The sequence below is a fragment of the Manis pentadactyla genome, chromosome 5, assembly GCF_030020395.1.
Source record: "Manis pentadactyla isolate mManPen7 chromosome 5, mManPen7.hap1, whole genome shotgun sequence".
NCBI lineage: Eukaryota > Metazoa > Chordata > Mammalia > Pholidota > Manidae > Manis > Manis pentadactyla.
In genome coordinates, this window is record NC_080023.1 from 61,169,054 (window position 1) to 61,191,864 (window position 22,811).

The following is a 22,811-nucleotide window of genomic DNA, read 5'->3' on the forward strand; positions in this document are numbered from 1 at the left end:
GCTGAAGGTTCCAAGGTAACAGATGTTATCACTAACCTAAAGGAGCTCAGGTTCTGTCAAGGAAGATGGACCCACAAATCTTTAAGGTATAGTGTAGTGAGCACAGCAATGGTGGTAACACAAGAGTAACACAGGATGCCACCTAGCAGCAAGACTTCATAGGGAAGGTGAGGATTATGGTGAGTTTTTAATGAGGAATAAATGATTTTTAAAGTACCAATTAATAACTTCTAGAAAAAAAAATTGTGTAAGAAGGCTAACATAATCATAGTATATTATTTGTTTCACTGTTGGACAATATTTATATGGTAACAATAATATAAGTACTGATAATTTTTTTAAAATTGGCATAAAATCAGAGCCAGTAATTAGCTCACATATACCATTTGGGGAAACTGGCTGTGGTTGAATCAGTACCTATAGGTGCCAGTTGTTAAGTGTCTTGAGTATGACCCCTACAGTAACTATACTGGAATAATGAAAGAAACTCAATGTAAAGTCTAAACTCAATAAGTCAAGAAATAGTATTACAAGCAAATTATTTCGCAAGATGGAGATGAATACAGAAGATACACCTAAGAGTCAAATGTGGTTCCATCTTGGGAGATAGAGAGGCAGGAGGGCATGGTGCAAAGATCTGCTATTTGTTGTTATAAACCTTTTAGTAGTATCTGTTTTTAAAAAATCTATGTACATTTATTACATTATTAAAATAAAATTAATTTTTAAGAAAAGGATAAATATACTTGTAATTAACCAGGGCATGTTGAACAAAAGAGACAACTTGTAAGAAGACATGGCATGACTAGCCCTTGCGTGGCTTGTCTGGAGGATGGGTGCAGGTTGTGAGGGCAAGCAGGTAACAGATGGCCTGAAAGCCATGTTATTTGGATTCTGTTATGTGGCTAAAATGGGGCCACTGAAAAGTTTTAAGTGAGAAACAACACAATCATCTTTCTTTTCAGTTTGAAAAGGTTACTTTAATACCAGTACAGCTGATGCAGACACACTTAAACCAAGGTGTGGCACTGGGTATGGAGAAGAAATGAGTATGGGAGATACTCACAAAGTAAAGTAGAAAAGACTTGGTGACTGGTAAGGTAGGGTGGGAAGTGAGGAAAAAGGAATCTAGGAAGACTCCAGAGTTTGTAGCTTTAGTGACTGATGGGATTGCAGTACCAATCACAGATGTAAGGAATACAAGAAGACAAAACAGGTTGAGGATTGCTATAGACTGAATTTTTCATTGAAATCGAATCCCTAGTGTGGTGGTGATAGGAGGTGGGGCCTTTGGGAGGTGCTTAGGTCATGTAGGAGGAGCCCTATGTATAGAATCAGTGCCCTTATAAGAGACACCGAGCCCAACCCCACCCAGGTCCCAAGAACCTCTTTGTCTCTTCTGCCCTGTGAGCATGCAGAGAAAAGATAGCTCTCTATGAACGAGGATGCAGGCTTCATCAGACACTGAGTCTGCTGACACCATCATTGTGGAATTACCAAACTCCAGAACTGTAAGAAATTAATGTTTGTTGTTTACAAGCCACAAGTCTGTGATATTTTGATATAGTAACCCAAAGTGACTAAGACAGGTGTAGAAAAAGAAATTCAGCTTTGGACACTCTGAATTTGAGGTGACAGTGGAGGTAAGTGAGGTGTGAGAAGGAAGAGTAAGGTGACATTACTATCTAGGAGATAGTAAATGGATATAAGACCTGGAACTCTAGAGGGAAGTCAAAGCTACAGATTCTATATTTGGGAGTCATGGAAAATAAACTGATATTTCATGCCATGAAGGTGAGTCTCCCCAAAAAAAGAAAGCCATGAGAAAAGAGAAAGCTCATTAAGAACAGAACCCTGAAGAATACCAACATGACAGAGGGACAGAAAGAGAAAGGTGCTCAAGAGACTGCGAAGAACAGCCACAGACGCAAGGAAAGAGAGTTTTTCTGTTACAATTTAATCAAGAATATAAAAAGATTGATGGGAAATCAAAGATAAGAATTGAAACATATGCACTGGATTTGCAACCAAAAAGCATTAGTAATATCTGGCTAGAGAAATATTAGTGATATGAAGAGAAAGCAAATAATTGCATATTACTCTTCAAAGACATTGTACTGAGAAAGGGAGGGATAAAATTAGTTAAAATGCACAGAAAAAAAGAGAACTGTATTTGGTTTTGTTTTTGATGTGAGAGAAAATGGACAGGAAGAAGCCAAATGCAGAGGAGAGGCAAAAGGTGGATTCCCAATAAAGGCAGAAAACGTTGGAAGTTTAGCCCAAAAGGCAAGGCCTCTTCTGCAATGTATAATTCGTTGCAAAGTTAGCAATTCTGACAAATGCAAGTTTATTTTGAATGGATGAAAGTCCTTAGAAAATAAGAGCTTAAAGGTATTTTATGTTCTACACACCTCACCTCATTATTCAAGGAAATGCAAGTTCTAGTTTAAAATGAATGTAAAACATAGAATCCAAGAAGGGACTAGCAGTTACCAAAGGGAAAGGGGGTGAGGAGGGTAGGTGTGGAGGAAGGAAAAAAAAATACCATAGAAATAATAATAATAAATTATAAAGGTTTTTCAAAAAAATGAATGTGAAACATCCAATGGGTTTCTCACAATCAAAAATGTCTCCAGACATGGCCAAATGTCCCCAGGAAGAAAACTGCCCTGGCTGAAAACCACTGCAATTCTCTCCGACCTGTTTTAATATTTTTTATCCAAAATACAGTTTTCATTTTTGAATCTAGTGCTTTAATATAAATCAACTGCACAGCCTCAAAAGCTCAAATTTTTACTTCTTAAAAAATTTTTTAGGGAATGTATTATTATCTTGAGGGAAGATCATCAGACTCAGTCATTAATTCACTATGTGACCTTGAGCTAATTCACAAATCATCCAGACCTTTTCCTCAAGAAAAATTAGAATCATAGGTTCCCTGCCCATCCCATAACCTAGCTCATGAAAATCAAATGGAATAATATAGTAAATGATTTGTAAAGGAACATACATTATTAAAATAATCATTATCTTTATCAGAGAAAATATGGATTGTATTTTAGAGAAAATCAAAGAAAATAATGTACTGAGATTTGGAAAACATAGTAAGATTTTCATTCAAAAGAGCCACAGATTACATTAAAGTTCAGAATTAAAAAGAACCTTAGCAATACTAAAATCTCCTACCAAACAACTCTCAGCTCCCCTAAAATCATCTGCTGGGAGAGTTCATCAAGCCCATCTTCAAAATTCCAGTACACAGCCTTCCCTTTCCTCCAAGGCATCTCATTTCAATGAGACCATTAATCCATTCTTTCAATCACAATAATTCATTCATGCAAAAAAAGTATTAATCACCTATTTCCAAGCTCTACAAATGCTTCTTTATGTTAAGCTGTTTTTGCCTTCCTGGAATTTTACTCCACTCATTGGATTCATCTAGAACAAGTCTATTCTGTTTTCCATGACACACTCTCATAAGTCTTCCTGCAAGGATTTCTCTCTTCAGGCTAATCATCTTGGTTCCTTCAACCACATTGCACCTGACATCATCAAGACCTTCATAAACCTTGTCATCATTCCCAAAATCCAAGGTTAAAATGAAGTGCCATTTCAGGTGGTCTGGCAAAGACAGAATTAAGTGGGGCACACATTTAACAGGCACATGTTAGTAAGTTAGGATGTCTAAGAAGATGTCCTAAATCATCAGGATACAGATAAATGGGAATTTTGTGATAATATTCTATTTCTGGTAATGCAACCCCATAGCATATCAGCCCATTTGGGCTGTCCCATTAAATACTGGAGTTTTATTCTGCTTAAAATGGAGCCCCTAAATCTCTTGTACTGCTGGAAAGCAGTATATTGGTGGGTTTGTGTTTTCTTTCATCATTCTTTTTGTTTCATTTTTATTTTTCATCTAAAAAAATGATTTTACATTTGTCTCTTTTCAATGTTATTGTGTTGGATTTCACCTATCATTCAAATATTTCACAATATTTTTTTTCTTATTGTTTCATTCAACCTATTATCCATACCTCCCTGCTTCACATGACCTGCAAAATTTCTCAGGTGCATTAAAATAATAAAAAAATAATGTTAGATTGGCTGTATTTGCTAAGTGACTGGAAACTGAGTACCTATTTCTTAGGTTAGTTTTTACATAGCAACTCTACTAAAAGTTAAAGACAAAAAGGAAAAGAAACCCAATTCTACTTCAGTGAGTCAAAACTCCATTCACTTTTATGCAGTTTGAGATGCTCAAACTAAAAATTACAGAATGTATTAAAAGTATACTCCCTGTCAGCCAGCATGGAGAATGAAGTCACTGAGACCAATACAAGCAACTCAGAGAGACACAGCCTGACAAGGAGTATGACCTGCTGCCACAACGTTACTGCTAGTGCTGAGGCAAGCTGTACACCAGCTGGGTCAACTATTTAAAAAGATCAAATGCAACCAACCTAAATGGTCATGTATGTTGAATTTGCCTCATTTCTGAGCTGAATTTTCCATTTTTTGAGCCAAGTACATTTTACATTTTAAAAATAAATCTAACATTATCACAAAATGCCCATTCATCTATATCCTGATGATTTAGGACATCTTCTTAGGTATCCTAACTTTAACTGTGCCTATGAAATCCGAAATGCTTTCCTATGATATCATATCAATCATATTTTAGGATTTGAACCACACTCCATGTCCCATTAGAAAATCCAAGCATAAATCAAAGGAGACATTACAATCTACGAACATAAGCAGAAATTGGAAGACTATTATTACACAGTCAAATCCCTGAAATTTCATTTATAGTAGAGGGAAGCAGTACAGATTAATGGAAAAAGGATAGGTTTGGAGTCAAACAGAAGTGGATTTGAATCCTGAGTGTGCCTCTTTTTGTAATCACTGGCTTTGTGATTATGAATCAGTTACCCAGTATTGAACCTCAGGGTCCCCATCTATAAACTGAGGTTCGTAATATGTAACTTATGTGGTGAAGATCTAGCTATGTGCTTACAGAAAGGAACAAAATAAAATCTGAACTATAAACCTTGGCAATGCCTAGCACAGGGTAGGAACTCAACAAAATAGCAGCTATAAAAGACCTGAGGTTAAAAAAAAATTCTACTGACTCTGGTAAAACAGCAAATTCTCAATGTCATAAATGGATATTGACAAATTTCTACATTTATGGTGTGATTTGTGTGTAAAACATGTTTTTGAAATTAATTACAGAAGATAAAGACACATACATATACTTAATACATTTCAACAGTGTGCTTATGTGCATATGTGTAAGCACACTTTAGACAAAACTATGTGTTGGTCTTTCTACATGCTATTTCTTTACAGTGTGTTTTAAACATATTTATTTCATTTGAAGTGGATGTGCCTCAGCTGATTAAAGGAATATGGTATCTGCTACATGTACGGTTCTTTTTATTCTCCATACACTTCTGCCAGTGACTCAGCGTACTGTTCATGTCAGACAGGATTACTGATTCAGCTGGTTGGGTAAGTGTTTCAGTGATACAAATATAGCAGATAATGTCAGATCTTAGATGATACTGTCTAACAACCAAGTGGACTATAAATCCTACCTCTAACTTTGGAAAAATTATGTTAATAAAGTTTTTAAAGTTTAAATCAACATTCAGAGTAAAAACTATAAGCAGCTGGGAAATTTTTCCATTGTATCTTTATTGTCATAAAGAAAAACAGAATCTTCAGTAGTCACACACAGAGCTTTTTCCAAGTCCAAAAAGAAATCACATCTACCATGGAGATGAAAAAATATCAGAGGGTGGAAATGATGTTCATCATCATTGTGGGCTTACGGTTGGCTGAGACAAAAACTGTGAAATAGACGAAGTTAGACACTGGTGGTCTCCATATTTTTTTGTTAACTCCTTTTCCATCCTTTTTGCTGTTGTTTTTTGCCCTCCTATAAGCCAGCATAGTCATACTGTCTTAACATTCCCCCAAATAGAACATGATTCTTTAATATATTTCCCTTTCTAAATGTATTTGCTTTCAAAGCAGACTTTCAAGGAAAGAAATTGCTTAACTCTAAAGAAATACTCTAGAATCAAGTGCCTCAACCTGGGTCTTCTAGAAAGCAGAGCCTGAGATGCAGACTAAGGGGTTCACACTTTACTTGGGAGGTACAAGCTCTGAACTGTGAAAATAGGAAAAAAGGAAATGAAGCAAAGAAGGCAAAGCAATGCACTCTGTGGACCCATCACCGGGCACAGCATCAAAGAGCACCACAAGGACACACTGACATTTGACGACATGTTCACTCATACATGGGCTATGTAATGGGCCCCAAAAGGAACTGTGGTTTGAAGTAGTCCATGGAAGAAAGAGTGAAGGAGGACTTTATGTGTCCCAATCACTTTCATCAGCCCTTTCTTGGGACAAAACTCCCCCCATTGAGTGCTACCTCCCTCAATTTCTGGCCCCTTGATGAGTGAGAGGACAGAACTCATGCCCTGGGACATTGTGTTGTACCAAAGTCCAAAAAGAGGAGCAACCTGGAATGGCAGAGGAGCTGAACAAGAGACAGTGGGGGTAGCTGAAGAGCTTTGAAGACTGTACCAAGTTTGTGTCCCAGCACAGTGAGGGCTTTGGGCATCAGGGCATCAAGGAGAGCCATGTTCCAGGACAAGGGGGATTTCTCCAAGGTCTTTCAAATGACACCATCTGGAGAACTGCCTATTCTATAAAATCGAAGGACAGGCTTCTGGATTTTCAGGGCTGGGAAGGGGAGCAGAGACAGAGCAGCGAAAAAATTAGAGGGTCTTCCTTCACAAATAATTTATGTCCATTCAAAACTAGGAAGGTAAAATAACTACTTCTTTTGCCAATGTAAAAACTCTATTCGAAACCATAGAGATGGTATCTTGGTGTTTCAAAAAGGCTAAGAATAATGGATAACACTTTTCTTAACTCAATCCTGTTTTTAAAGCCCAAAGAGAGAAGTAATTTAATGACCTGTCACACATGTACTAGCTCATATATCTGAAAACTGTCAACACCGCAATAAAGCCTTTGCCAGTAAATCAACCTCTTTTTTTTCCCATAACCATTATTAAGTCTGTGGCAACAATGAGTAAATTGAATGAGAACCCTATCATAATCTAGAGCTAGTTTCCTAGCAATCAACAGTTGTCAAAACTTGACTTTCTGATTTTCATTCCTTTAAAATAAGACCAGACCAGACAGTCAGATATTATACTTTAAATGAAAAGCTCTGGGCTCACCAAATTTCCGTAATAGTTCAAAGAGAAATGGCAAAGGAACCAAGGAAAAAGAGCAATTTGTTATCAGGGAGGATTATCCGATTGCAAAGTGAGGAGGCATAGTGGAGTTGGCCTCTGGATCCGTGATGACACAGCCTGTGACCCATGAGGAAACAGTCATCAGACTTTAATAATGGTAAAGAAAAGAACTAGGTTTTCAGAGAAGATGCTTCACCAACCTGAAAAAGCCCCAGAATTAGGCCCTTAAAATGAATTAAGGGAAGCAAGCCCAACTTCACATTAATCCATTATTAATCTCTAAAATTTATTAATCAATAAAATTATTTTCAGAGACCAGAATTATAAAGAAAAACAAATGCCAGGCAGTATATTTTAAGTATCAGCTATCTATAAAATGAATTCTATTGGAATTTCAAAAAGAGGCAATGTGTTAATCTAAAGAAACTGGAGGGAAATGTTTTACAGAAAAAAATTGGAAACTAAACTAGAACATAGGCAATGCCATAGAAATGAGCTTCGTGTCTTCGCAAGACAGTGAGTAAAGCTGTCCAGCCTGAGTGAAGAATTATACAAAGAAGTATTAAGAAACAAGGCCCTTCTTGATGTTTGTAGTGTGACTGTGAAATAATTCAATTGATTTTCTTGTGTGATCTATGAAAATAAGACTCATTAAGAAATAATCACACCACATACTTCCAGTTGAAGCTTTGTAATGTCTGTTTGCCACATCCTGCAAGACAGATTCCCAGTAAAGAATCCGACTCATCTGGTGGTGAGTGAAGCTGGGCAACAATCAGTAGGAAGAAAGGGGTACATTTCCTCTGTTATGCTTCTGGAAAGGCAAATGGGAGGGTAGCTTATTGTTCTCATGTGTAGTTTCATCCTGCTTGTAAATCACACTTCCAATCATTCTTCTTACCCTCCATTTAGGATAACTGTCATTTATCTAAATATAAGAAAAGAATTTTCCCACAGTTTGCCATCATGATGGCAGCGTTAGAACTGTGTCTCCTGAAATAATACTTGAAATTTTCTTCAATATAAAATGTATCAGTTACGATTGTGCTGGGGTTTTTTCCTTCACAATAGGATCCCAGTTGATAATTATTACCCTGATAGATGGTAATATATAGAGTGCAGAGTCTTTAAGGTAAAAATCGAGCCTGTGGCACAGGATTGCTAATATATCCCAAGATATTCTCTCATCACATCATATGAGGAGCACATGGTATCTGCATGACATCACTGGTGACTTAATCTTGGTATCTCCATTCATAAGAAAACATGGTCACTGAATACAGTTTAGAGGAAAAACTCAAATAATTTTATTTTTCTAAGTTCTTCAGCATTCATTCATGAGGTCTCCAAGTGTCCTGCCTCTTCTTTTCCCAAAGGCTGCTGACAGTGTTAGATTGAAGACACTGTCCTCCACATCCAAAGCGTTCCCAAGCACAGCGACAGCACCCTGTATGCATAGAGACACAAGTATCCTTGGTGGTCATCCGGCCCACCTCCGACTGCACCCAGGAATTACCCCTGCGCAGCTGCCATAAGTGCCACCCACACCACAGACATGAGAAGCTCCCCACATCCCAAAGCAGCTGAATCCATTGTTTCAAAGCTCTTCTTGGGAGACAATTAAGGTGAGAGCTGTCTTTCTGGAATTTTAGTTCTCTAATCCAAGTTGTGTTCTGTGAATGACACAAAGGAAACCTGTGTTGAGACAACTTTCACCTATCAAGACTTTCTCTTTTCTACCCACCCCTCCACCTTCTGTCATCTCAGTCGTGTGTGTGTGTGTGTGTGTGTGTGTGTGTGTGTGTGTGTGTGTGTGTGTGTGTATGTGTGTGGCTTCTCATTACCACTGATGTCCTGTCTCTGATCTTTTAAGTGCACCAACGATTTTCTCATAGCTCACTCTCCAGTGGCCTCTTCTTAAGCCTCACCTCTTCCATCTCCACAATATTTGGTATGGTTGACCTTCCCAAATCTTCCATCTAAAATCTGCTCCCACTCTTGACTTATCCTCTTCTTTTCACTCAACTCTGCCAGCCCTTTTTTGACTCCCACACCATATACAGGGATGCCACTAATACTCTAGTCTCAGTACTTTTTATTTCAATTTACTTTTATTGTGGCAAAATGCACAATAAAAAATGTACTACCTTCATCATCTTTAAATGTACAGTTTAGTGGTGTTAAGTACATTCAGATTGTTGTATCCATCTCTAGAACTCCTCATTCTGCAAAACTGAAACTCTATACCCTCTTGACAATAACTCCCCAATCCCTCCTACCCCAGCCCCTGGCAACCACCATTCTACTTCCTGTCTCTATGGTTTTTCCCTTCACCTCCTTTTTAATAATGCCATTCAATCAGAATTCCCATAGACTCGGTATTTGAACAAATTTACTGAGGATTTATTGTGTGCTAGACACCACTAGATTCTGAAATTATAATCAGCTAAATGATTCATTTCTATTATCAGCCCTATTTTCTAACCAGCTGATAGTTAGATTTCCATCCAAATTGGCTAGCCATTAGAATTTCCTGTAGAGCCTTTTTTGTAATTACTTTTTGTTTTGTAATAATCTTAACAATGTTGCAAAGTACAGAATATTCCCTCAGACCCCTTACCTATTCCCATTTCCTCTGTTACCATCTTACATTACTGTACATTTATCAAAACTAAGAACAAAGGTTGGTATGTTACTATTGACTAACCTCAAGACTTTATTATGATTTAATCAGCTTTCCATTAATGACCGTTTTCTGTGTCAGGATTCTTAGTCTCTTCTGGACTGTGACAGGTTCTCAGTCTTTTCTTGTTTTTTATGACTTTATTGACAAGTGTGATGAATATTAATCAGATATTTGGTAGAGTGTCCTTCAATTTGGGGTGTGTCTAATGCTTTTATTATAATTAGACCAGAGCTATAGGTTTTTAGAATGATCACTAGAGGTGAAGTGTTCCTCTCATCACATTATATGAGGGGTAGATAATATCTAATGACATCATCAGTGATGTTAGCCTTAACCACATGGCTAAGTAGTGTCTGCCAGTTGTTTGCACTGTAAAGTCACTGTTTTTTTTTTTCCTTTTCATACTCTTTGGAAGCAAGTCACTAAGTCCAACTTACACTCAAAGGGAGCAAGGAATTAAACTCAGCCTCCTTTAAGGGGAGTCAGGGTGCCTACATACACTATTTGCAATTATTCTGTAAAGGAAATTTGTTTCTTCTCCTGGAGTCTTTAAAAATTTTAATTCATAAAGACTTATCAATTTGACTTGAGTAGGTCTGGGGAGAGGCTGACAATTGTACTTTTTACATTCCTTGGGAGAATAATCAGATTTGGATCCACTGCTCTGATTTGAAGTCAACTCCAATATTGCCAAATATTTATAGGGCATCTGAATGTCTCAAAAACAGTTCATATCCCACCCCCAACACAAAAACAGTAGCTCTCTTTCACACGGTACTATAAATTCTTTTTTTCTCTCAGGCTTGCAGTCTTGAGACAGCTTTAACTCTTTCTCCCTTCTTACCTACACATGACCTGTCATTACATTCGCTAAGCCATTGCTTAGAAATATTTAATTTATTCCTTTATCTCCATTGCCTTGGTCCTGACTTCGTGGGTTACCTCTTCCACTTCCTCTTTACTTGCCTCTTAGTCTCTCTTCATCTGATACATTCTTTACACTGAAACCAATCTTAAAACCACTGGATTCCCTATATTATTCCCCTCTTTAAACACCACAAGAGCTACCCATGAGCCATTATTATTCCATTCCCAGAAGGAGACCTTCTGACTGAGTTATGGGAAAAAATGACATCCTTAAGGTTAGACAAAGATGCTGCCATAGAATAAAGTGGAGTTTTTAGTAAGAAGAATAAAGTTCACTCTTGGTTTTCTCCATGTGTTGTCATGAGTCAGTTCTCTTGAGTTTCTCCTCTTGGTTTAGCCTCTCTCCGGGTGTTATTGCTACTCAAGATAGGCCAGTGGCTACCTCCTGATTATAAGCCACCTCAAACCTTAGAAAGACTAGAAGTACATGGTTACGGGCCCAGAAAATAGAATCCTGAAGCAAATCACTCCAGGCGGCCTCTAGTCTGGACTTAAGCAAGGGTGAGGTCAGCTCTTCACCAAGCTATAGGATACACAGTAAAATGGAACCCAGATAATTCAAGGATGGTACAACATTCAAAAATCCATCAACATGATCCACCACATCAACAAAAAGAAGTACAAAAACCACAGAATCATCTCCATAGATGCTGAAAAAGCATTTGACAAAATTCAACATCCATTCATTATAAAAACTCTCAACAAAATGGGTATAGAGGGAAAGTACTTCAACATAATAAAGGCCATATATGACAAACCCACAGCCAACATTATACTTAACAGCGAGAAGCTGAAAGCTTTTCCTTTAAGATCGGGAACAATACAAGGATGCCCACTCTCCCAACTTCTATTCAACACAGTACTGGAGGTCCTAGCTATAGCAATCAGACAACACAAAGAAATAAAAGGCATCCAGATTGGCAAGGAAGAAGTTAAACTCTCCCTCTTTGCAGATGACATGATATTGTACATAAAAAACCCTAAAGAATCCACTCCAAAACTACTAGATCTAATATCTGAATTCAGCAGAGTTGCTGGATACAAAATTAATTCCCAGAAATCTGTGTCATTGCTATACACTAATAATGAACTAGCAGAGAGAGAAATCAGGAAAACAATTCCATTCACAATTTCATCAAAAAGAATAAAATACCTAGGAATAAACCTAACCAAGGAAGTGAAAGACCAATACCCTGAAAACTGCAAGACACTCATGAGAGAAATTAAAGAAGATACCAATAAATGGAAACACATCCCATGCTCACGGATAGGAAGAATTAATATTGTCAAAATGGCCATCCTGCCTAAAGCAATCTATAGATTCAGTGCAATCCCTATCAAAATACCAACAGCATTCTTCAACGAACTAGAGAAAATCATCCTAAAATTCATATGGAACCACAAAAGATCCTGAATAGCCAAAGCAATTCTGAGAAGGAAGAATAAAGCTGGGGCATTATGCTCCCCAATTTCAAGCTCTACTACAAAGCCACAGTAATCAAGACAATTTGGTACTGGCACAAGAACAGAGCCACAGACCAGTGGAACAGAATAGAGAGCCCTGATATAAACCCAACCATATATGGTCAATTAATATATGATAAAGGAGCCATGGACAAACAATGGGGAAATGACAGCCTCTTCAACAGCTGGTGTTGATAAAACTGGACAGATACATGCAAGAGAATGAAATGGGATTATTATTTAACCCCATACACAAAAGTAAACTTGAAATGGATTAAAGACTTGAATGTAAGTCATGAAACCATAAAACTCTTAGAAGACAACATAGGCAAACATCTCCTGAATATAAGCATGAGCAACTTCTTCCTGAACCCATCTCTTTGAGAAAGGGAAACAAAAGCAAAAATGAATTCATGGGACTACATCAAACTGAAAAGGTTTTGTATGGCAAAAGACATGATCAACAGAACAAAAAGGCATCCTACAGTATGGGAGAGTATAATTGTTAATGACATATCTGACAAGGGGTTAACATCCAAAATATATAAAGAACTTACACACCTCAACACCCAAAAAGCAAATAACCCGATTAACAAATGGGCAGAGGATATGAAGAGACAGTTCTCCAAAGAAGAAATTTAGATGGCCAACAGGTGCATGAAAAGATGCTCCTCATCACTAATCATCAGGGAAATACAAATTAAAACCACAATGAGATATCACCTTACACCAGTAAGGATGGCCAGCATCGAAAAGACTAAGAACAACAATGTTGGTGAGGATGTGGAGAAAGCGGAACCCTCCTACACTCCTGGTGGGAATGTAAGCTAGTTCAACCATTGTGGAAAGCAATATGGAGGTTCCTCAAAATACTAAAAATAGAAATACCATTTGACCCCGGAATCCCACTTCTTGGGATATACCCAAAGAATACAACTTCTCAGATTCAAAAAGACAGATGCACCCCTATGTTCATCACAGCACTTTTTACAATAGCCAAGATATGGAAGCAACCTAAGCATCCATCTGTAAATGAATGGATAAAGAAGATGTGGTACATATATACAATGGAATACTATTAGGTCATAAGAAAGAAACAAATCCTACCATTTGCAACAACATGGATGGAGCTGGAGGACATTATGCTCAGTGAAATAAGCCAGGTGGAGAAAGACAAATGCCAAATGATTTCCCTCATTTGTGGATTATAACAATGAAGCAAAACTGAAGGAACAAAATGGAAGCAGACTCAGAGACTCCAAGAATGAACTAGTGGTTACCAAAAGGGAGGGGTGTGGGAGGGCAGGTTGGGGAGAAGGGAGAAGGGGACTGAGGGGTATTATGTTTAGTACACACGGTGTGGGGAATCACGAGGAGAACACTGTATCACAGAGAAGGCACACAGTGGATCTCTGGCAACTTGCTGCACTGATGGACAGTGACTGCATTGGGGTATGGGTGGGGACTTGATAATATGGGTAAATGTAGTAACCACATTGTTTTATATGTGAAACTTTCATAAGAGTGTATATTAATCATACCTTAATAAAAAATTAAACAATAAATAAAAATAAAAAATAAAATGTCTAGAACATTAAAAAAAAATGGAACCCAGATAGTTCTACTGTATTCAGTCAATTTCCCCAGGTAGGAAACATATAATATTTTTAAGTCAAGACTTAACATTTAATTTTTAATTAAAAGCATGAATGTATCTAAATTACAAAACCTCCTATTTCCAATTCCTAGGATATCCTGCAAAAGTGGCACTGTACCAGGAATTCAAGATCCTGACTGATATCCTTATTCTAGAAACCAGGTCCTTATCCACTCAATAATGCAAAATTAGCTCTTTGTTCTAGACATTTGATCTCCTCACTCTCTGCTGCACACACACACACACACACACAAAGTACTCGTTAATTTGCCCACCTTTTAGTTTTCTCCCAGTTTTCCACCACCACCATCATGGAACAACTAACTCAAGTCCCTACGTCCTTAGTGAAGGTTTCCCAATCACTTCAGCCCACAATAAATTCTCCTTCTCTGAGACCATATTTAGTCTATATTTATGTAATTTAAACTTTATAAGTATTGAACTATTATACAATGTTTCATTAGTGCTAAACAATTTTACCCTATATAACATAAACTCTTGGAAACAGTGAAGTTATACTTAGATAATTCTCCTTAATGTTAAACCCAGTATGAGGCACACTTTATAACAGTTTTAGATACACTTTAAAATAAATGTGTTATTCATTATTATGTGTTTTAGAGATAAACACATAATACTTTCATAAAAGCTTAGTACATTCTAACAACCCACCCAACATGATTCCATGGGCAAGAGAGCTGTGCATTTGGGTAAGTTCATGTTTTGCTGATGGTGGTAGTCAAAACTTAAGTTTCATGAGCAAATCTTATTCTGTCAGATCAACCTACTCAGCAAAATCAGATTTAGCTACCATCTCAGCAAGGAACTGCCTAAAATAAGTCATTGTTAGCAAATCTGAAGACATTAAAGATGGAAAACAAAGAGTTGTTGGAGAAGAGCAAGTCTTCTTAGGTTTTGATTATGGAAGCCAGGAAAGTGTGTGTGTGCATGCTAAACTGCAAAATTCATATCAAGATCTTTGTGATGCAAGTAAGAAGTTACTGGTCTAGGAGGACTTGCTGGACTGGTGCACTCAGATGCATTTATTCAACAAATATGTATTGGGTGCAGACTATGTACAGGCACTGTTCTAGGCACAGAGAATACAGCTGTGAACAAAACAGATAAAAATCCCTGCCATCATGAGTCTACATTCTAATGAAACTGTTCAGAGCACTGTTGAAAACTTGGTATTTATGGGACAGATTCTTGCTTTTTTCCTTTTGCTTGCTTTCAGTGGTGAATATTACCACAATTTCCTTTAATCAAAATACAAACACTAAGTGGCTTAATTAACTCCAATTGGCTTAATGAACACAATGATTCTATTTCTCCTTTTTAGACAATACCTATGATATCAAAAGTTATCTAAATCTTCACAAAATTGAGAATATTAATAATATATTAAACATTTATTTGCCATTATTCTGCTCAAATTTTTTCCTTCATTATCTTATTTGATCCTCAAAATAACCTCGATGACAGGTACTATTATTACTACTTTCATTCTATAAATAAGAAAATGAGGTACAGGGCAGGTAAGTAATTTTTCAATAGTACAGGCAATTACTATAGAACAACTTAAAGTTTATGCATGGCTATCTGCTCTTAAAAACCTGAAAAAATTATTTTATCAAAAAACATTTCTAAAATAAGTTTTTCCATTTTTCTAATATTTAGAAAGGAATTTTGACATGTTATCATTGATTCTTCCACAATGGCAATTTTGCTTCTTTTTAATTAAGGTAATTATTTGTATAGCCTAATTATAAATAAATTAGATAACCCTACTTTGATGGGATTACCTAAAATTTTTAAGTTATCTTCTAAAATTTCATTTCTCTCTGCTAGTGCAGGCTGACTTTTGTATATGATTCACCCTAAGATGTGGGGTTTGGCATCAGGGCCAAGCAAGTGTTGTAAAGCTTTTCATTGCATAAAACTAGGACCAAAATCAGGGGATGAAGAAGAATCTATCAAGATATTTTTAGAATGCAGATACACATTTTGCTCTTGCAGTGTTATTTTTTACATTTGTTCCTTTCTAACAAAGCCAGTCAAAATAGAATTCTTTTGAGAATTTTTATCTTTTGTCCACTGCACAATTAATAGGAGCAGGAATTTAATAAGTAAAGGCAAGAGAAAGTATTTCATCAGTTGGTATACACTTATCATATTTAGGAAGTACCCAGTACCAAAGACCCACAAATTTAAAAGATACTGATACCAATTAATGATTTTTTCTGTGCTTTACTGTTATCATTGTAATAGCTCATGTTTCTCTAGAAATTACTATGTTCTGGGAACATTTTAAGTGCTTTGTGCAGTAACTCATTTAATCCACATAATAGCCTTGGATCTATCACTATTGGCTTTTATAGATGAGGAAACTGAGGCCAAGAGCGTTAAAAAGACTTGCCCAAGATTAAGGAGTTGGTAAGCCCCAGCTTCAGGGGGGTCATGCCTAGGTGGTCTGGTTCAGTCTACACTCCTGACCACAATATCACACTGCCTCAGGATACGTTCTTACCCATTCTCAGTAGAGGGCCTGTGAGTCCAATTGGGGAAGAGAAAGCAAGTCATCCCCTCCACCTGCCCTAATGAGTGTCCCCGTAATGCTACAGTGCTGCAAACGGTCCAGGGAAGTGCAGTAGTCACCTCACAGGTTCAGGTTCATTTAAGGATTTATTTAGGTCAGGCTAGGATGACCAAAGTGATGTTAGGCACGCACCAAATTAAAACACCAGATCTGACCAATTCCAGCTGTTCGCTATCAGCTGGGATGGGCTGGGCCTGGGATAAGAGCAGGCAGCTTTCCCAGCTGGGATGAAGAGCCAGCAGTTCAAGAATCTGAGGCATAGACAGAGCCAGGAATGCCACAGATATGTGGAGGCAAAAGGAAAACAAAGGTGTTAGGAAACAGCAAAGATCAAGCTAACTGTTTTTTAAGTAAGTCAGAAGAACTAGGTCCCTCTTAAATGTAATGATGCGTCATTGCACTGCACTTGGTGCCTATCTCCCCGTCTACTTCATTCAGCAACAAATATTTATTTACTTGATCTAGGCACTGTCACCCCACCCTCGTAGTTCATGTTCATAAAGCCAGAACTCTAGACAAGTTACCAAATGCCTTTGTGCTTCAGATCTCCTTCTCTAAATTGGAATGATAATGATGCCTAGCTTGTGTGTTAGATGGATAGCGTTATATGTGTCAAGTGAGTTACTACGTTCTTAGAACAGTGCCTAATATGCTATTCTAGGTAATAACTGCTCTGATATTTTTTTTGGTATGAAGTTCAAATGAGATAATGGTATGATAATGCATTTTCAATTGCAAAGGTCCCCAAAGTGTAAAGAGTTATTTTGTTGAGATTCTATAGGGAAGATTGGGCAGATATCTGAATACATAGCAATATCTTATGTCAGTCACCCTAGGAGATAGAACCAGTCAAGGGTTAGAAACCCAGAATGACATCTCAGTGGAAAGGTGATCATGAAACAGTCAAGTCTAGATCTCCTGAAAGTGCCTCATTGAGCTCTGAGGACAATTTCCTATCTTGCTACACGGCTTTCCAGACTAGGAGGCAGAGGCAAGCTGTCCTCTGCTGCTCTTGAAAGGCTTAGACTGTGTGACTCACTCCCAAAGCATGGAGAACATGGGTCTGTGTATCACGTGCTTAAATCTAACCATCAGAAAATCCAGAGAACTGGTGGTTATGAGATATTTATATATAACGTTAACTTAGTTAGGAATGCCTCAACACTAACAAGTCAGACTGCAGTCAGCCTCCACAGCAAATCTATCTCAACTTCTATAGGATCCATCAAAAGTTTTAATTCTATTTAGTACTAAACAAAAACCATGAATTTAACAACTGGGTTACCCCCAGCTAATGAAACGTGAGTGTTAGGGAAAATTCTAATCATAGAAGAGAACAAATCACCTCACACTTCACAGAATTCAAAGTGCATTTGTAATGAGCCACTAGAGAATGCCCTGAGTCCAATGCCCTTCTTTCCCTACTTTAAACATTTATTGTAAAAGCCCATATTTTGACTGATGAGATCTGCTCTTGAACCAAACATGTGAGAGACAGTTCTGAATTCCCAGTACAGAGCATAAGAAACAGAAGTAAACTTACTATTTGCAGAACAAAAGTCTTTTTGTGAAAGGCTCTCTAGCACTTGCTGGAAACAAGTCCCAAGTGAAAAAAGACAAACATGTTCTCCTACAACGTTTCTGAGTTGTGGACATATTTCGCTAACAAGAAATAGAACTGTTTCCTTCACTGAACTGTTGTTTTTCTAATGATGGCACTGTGACCAAGAGCCATTGCATTCATTCATTCAGTTAACTAATATGCTTTGAGCTCCTACTATGTGCCAGGCACTCTCTGCATCACCTCAAAAGTAAATAAGACTAAATGGATGAATAAATCCCTGATTTTGCTAAGAGGGAAATGTTATATTAGTAACTCATCCTGTTAAACAACCAGCTCAGGCACTGATACGAGAAGGCTGAACACAAACATGGTTATAATGGTCATCACTATTTTGGAATCAGTGCCTCTAATCTATAGTCAGGTAAATAACACACTATATATCCTCAAAAAAATGTAAAGAATGAATAAAAATACATCATGGCTATTTGCCTTGGCCTTGCTTATAATCAAAGTAGGTTTATTGCCTAATTGATGAGAACTAAGATTAAATACCGCATCTCTCTCCAACCACCTAAAAAAAATCTCTCATTTCTTTAAGCTCTAGCAATTAGAGATTCAAGCTCCCAAGATTCCTATTTTAAGATACAAATATGCCTGAGAAACCTAGCCATCATTAGCAGTAAAGAGCACACCCATTTTAATCATACTGCTTTCCTTTTACGTTTTACTTTGGAGCCTCCTGGCCAGCTGGGATGTGGCTTCTTTGTGGATCCAAGGGTCTGTTACAGCAGTTTTGGAAGTGCATCAGGATCATGGCTTAGGCCTAAACTGCATGCAGCCTGGATTCAGGCTTGTCTGGACCCTCCTGGGAAGGTGCTGATCTTAATGGAGAAGCTTTTAAGCATAATTAATGGATCAGAGGGGTGACTGGGTTACAGCTCGGTGCCTATCCCTCTGCCTGATTCCTGACCCAGCTTCCCAGTGACACTCGCGTCTATGTCCTGGCATGAGCTGGCTACAAGAAAAGGGAGAGAAAAAGGCAAGATGAGGTTTTCCTACTGGGCTTTCTGCAGATGTGAGGAGCACAGGAGTGCTGGCTGAGCAGTGCCAGCTGAGACAGCACCGGGGCCAGGGGCAACAGCCTCTGGGACAGACAGATACTCTGCAACCTCTGTACCTTCAACTCGAGCAGAGAACTCAGCAAGCCAAGCATCAGCAGGGGCACCTTCAGTGGACACAGCAAAGCATGTTGGCAGTACTGGGGTCTTCCAGAATTTGGGGGAATTTCCACACAACTAAGAATGAATGGAACAATAGCAAAAATTGATTTGTAATAGTTGTTACTGTGCAAGTGTGGCCTGTGAAATCCAGGATTTTGAAGAGGAAAAAAAAAGAAATTCCAAATGCTCTTCTAAGCCAAAATTACAACAAAAGAGGCAAATCCTAAAGCCTTTCATTGTTGGCAGCTTCCGGTATTTCATCTGTACACTGGGAATTTTACTTGCTTCCACTTACCTGCTTTATAACTGGAAAGCTAGAATTTACATCCGGAATACATTCATATCCTCAAAGAGAACTCAAGGCCAACTTATAAATATTAATGTATTAGATTTTAAAAAGGAAAGAAGTATGTTTTTAATCTTAAAACTCACCCATTGTTAAAAAGGTAACATTTTTATCTTATCCACTGGTTATGATTTCAGCTTTAGTTTTATATAGCAATTGGATGAAGGGGAGAAACTGAAAAAACAGAACTCAAAGGGAATCCAATTTCTTCAAGATTAAAAAAAATACTTTAAACAAAGTTACTGCCCCTTCACCATATTTCTCAAAGAAACAAGCACCCATGATTCTATCTGTGAGAGTTTGCATGAAAAAAAGATCCCATTGGAAAATAAATGAAGCTAAATACTGTTGTAAAAAGATCTTCTCTTGAACTTTCCAAAATAATGTTGGTTGAAGATCATTTCAATGTCAAGTTGATAAGGACCTTAGTCTCATCTAAAGCAACCCCTTCATTTGACAAATGCAAAAAACAATGCCCAGAAAGTTGTCATTTATAGACATCTCAGAGTCACAATGTCTGCTCAGGGCCAGTTCTCAAGGCACTTCACTGTCACACACACATACATATCCACACACACACATGCTGGTCCATCACACAGCTAATTGCTCATATTCTTTTCCAAAAGTAAACAAAATAACAGGTGACTTAAATTAGGAATGAGACTTAAAAGTTGTGTGTATGAGAGAAATAAGACCACTTTATAAAACACGATGCCAACAAATTCCATCCTGGAAGGAATAGAGCTCTTAGGAGATCCAGAGACTGCATTTAATTCCCTAATTCCCTAAGCTAAATATTCAACAGGGCAGTTGTTCATTTAGGTTACCCTGAGTATACAATAGCACTGGATTAGAGTTTTGTTTTGTTTTGTTTTTTCATTTCTGCCTTTTAACAAGTTTTGAGGAAAAAATAAAGCACTGTGTAATAATAAAGGAAGAAGAATGCCCATCAACCTGGAATAAACATTTCTTCTGGCCAGTCACTCTACTTGGCCCTAATTAGCTCATGCCTGGATTATACCTACAAGACAGCCAAGGAACTCGGGTCCACTGCCTCCCTTCTCCTCCCACACTGCACCTTACTGCCAGATTTATCTCCTTAAGTCATTGTTTGCATTACATCTCTCTCATATGCAAGACCTAAATAGTGTGGGTTTAACTATTTATTGATTCATGTCCAAATATTTTAATCTGGCATTTGAGGCTTTTCATAATCTATCAGCCTGTCATAAATTCTACTTTCTGCAGGCTGACTGCCTATCTTTCCAGTAAAACAATCTTATTCCCATTCCAACTCTTTATTAAATGCTTTTCCCCTTGTCTATCATTGGCTACTCTTCCCTACTATTCCAAATCCTACCCAAGCTTCAAGTCACTCCTGTCCTCCATGAAGCTGTTCCCTACTACTCCGTCCCTCACTCTTGAACTCTTTCTTCTCTGGTTTCATGCATTTTTCTTTTATTTTTTTACACCTGGTATGTGTTCCCAAATTCAACAGAACAACTTTTAGGGTAGGAATCACATCTTAGGAATCTTATGAGTCCTCTTTCCACCTCCATTCCCATATACTCTATCATCTTGCTGACTGTAGCAGATTCTGAGTAAATACCTTGTTGGGCAATCCAGACAAGGTGGAGGAAGAGAATGCCTGCTTCATCCAAGTGATGCAGGCAAAAGCGATGAAAGAATTGTTTCTGGGTCTAACTCTCAGGCCCATTGCTCCTCTTCGGGCCCCACATCAGTGCACTGCTAAGTTGTTACTGACCGCTTCCTCTGCTGGTTTTGTTAACCCACTCCTTTCTTTCCAACTATGGTCCTAAGTCTGATCCACTTCCGACCAAGATTCCAACACCTTTTTAGCCAAACCACTTACTCTGAAGACACAGCCAAATGAACGTTTCCATTTAGATTCCACCTCTATTCCTTTCATAAAAGAAATCCCAGCACTTCCTGAGCTTGGAGGCAGGAGCGATGGCATGTAGACACTTAAGACACACTAATGCCCAAAGCCCAGGAGGAGTTCTACCCCTCACCCCAGACTAAGACCACAAAATATTGCTACTCCTACCCTTCACCCACCTCAAAATGACCTGACACTGAGAGGATGCCTTGGTGTAGTTGGATTTTCCCACCTAAAGCCTTCCTGCTACCTTCCCACCCTGGTGGGGAAAGGGTGCCTTGCTTCCAGCTGCACAAAATTTCTGAGCACCTGCAGTGCCAGTACCCCCTCTGCCAGCACTGACTCCCAGAGAGGTGAGGAGAGCCTCTAGCAGTCCAGGCATCCTGCTCCTCCTCTCACTGGTCACTCTTCTTTCCCTCCGGTGACCACACCCACTGGTCCTTAAGCTTGTAACCCAACTTTAACCTTTCTAAGTGAAAGGAAGTTTTCCCTTCAGCAATTTCCCCTTAAAACAGGAAAAACTGTATTCCAAGAAAAGCATCTATGTACTTCTCTACTAGCCCTCTGTAAAAGATGTCCTTTCCCTTTCCTTCACTTCCCTATCAGCAAAAAGAGATTCAGGTCTCAGAAGTGCTTCTTTGCATCGGCATCTCCTCCCAGATGGCCCAGCAAGAAGCAAGCATAATTCATTCCCAGACATAGCCATCTCGTCTCTCCAGGGGTCGCCCCCTCCTACCTCTCGCACACGCCCAGGACATACGCACACCTGGCAAATTGCCCTCCACCTTGCTGTACACTTCAGGCCCGGCCTGCATCTTAAGCCAAGGAGTTCTCTTTCTCATCCGCCTCCCAGGCTCCCCGTTTGGAGGATTTCCCTCTCACCCCCCGCCCCACGCGCGGACACGACGCCCCCACCGCCCCACGGGCACGCGCGCCCTGTGCCCCAGTCTAGGGCCCCTCTCCGTGCCCACGTTGGCAGCACCCCCAGCGGGGCTCGCGGGATCCCTTCCGCCCGCGGGCTGCCCGACGCGCCCAGGGACAGCCCCAACAGGTGCAGCCCCAGTGCCCACTGCCAGATTCTTAACCTTGCCGGCTCCTTGTCGTTCAAGTTCTGAGACCCGCCCCTAACAGCCCCAGTGCGCCCTCGGGTCCAGATGTCAGA

At 38.7% G+C, this 22,811-nt stretch overlaps 1 protein-coding gene across 1 annotated transcript in view; it reads right to left on the reverse strand.

Moving 5' to 3' along the window:
• Positions 1-22,811, reverse strand: part of BTC (betacellulin) — an 82,585-nt gene that overhangs the window by 23,878 nt on the left and 35,896 nt on the right. The window contains exon 4 of the mRNA XM_057503246.1: positions 19,361-19,478. Coding sequence (XP_057359229.1) covers positions 19,361-19,478 — 118 coding nt within the window. The remainder of the gene's footprint in view (positions 1-19,360; positions 19,479-22,811) is intronic.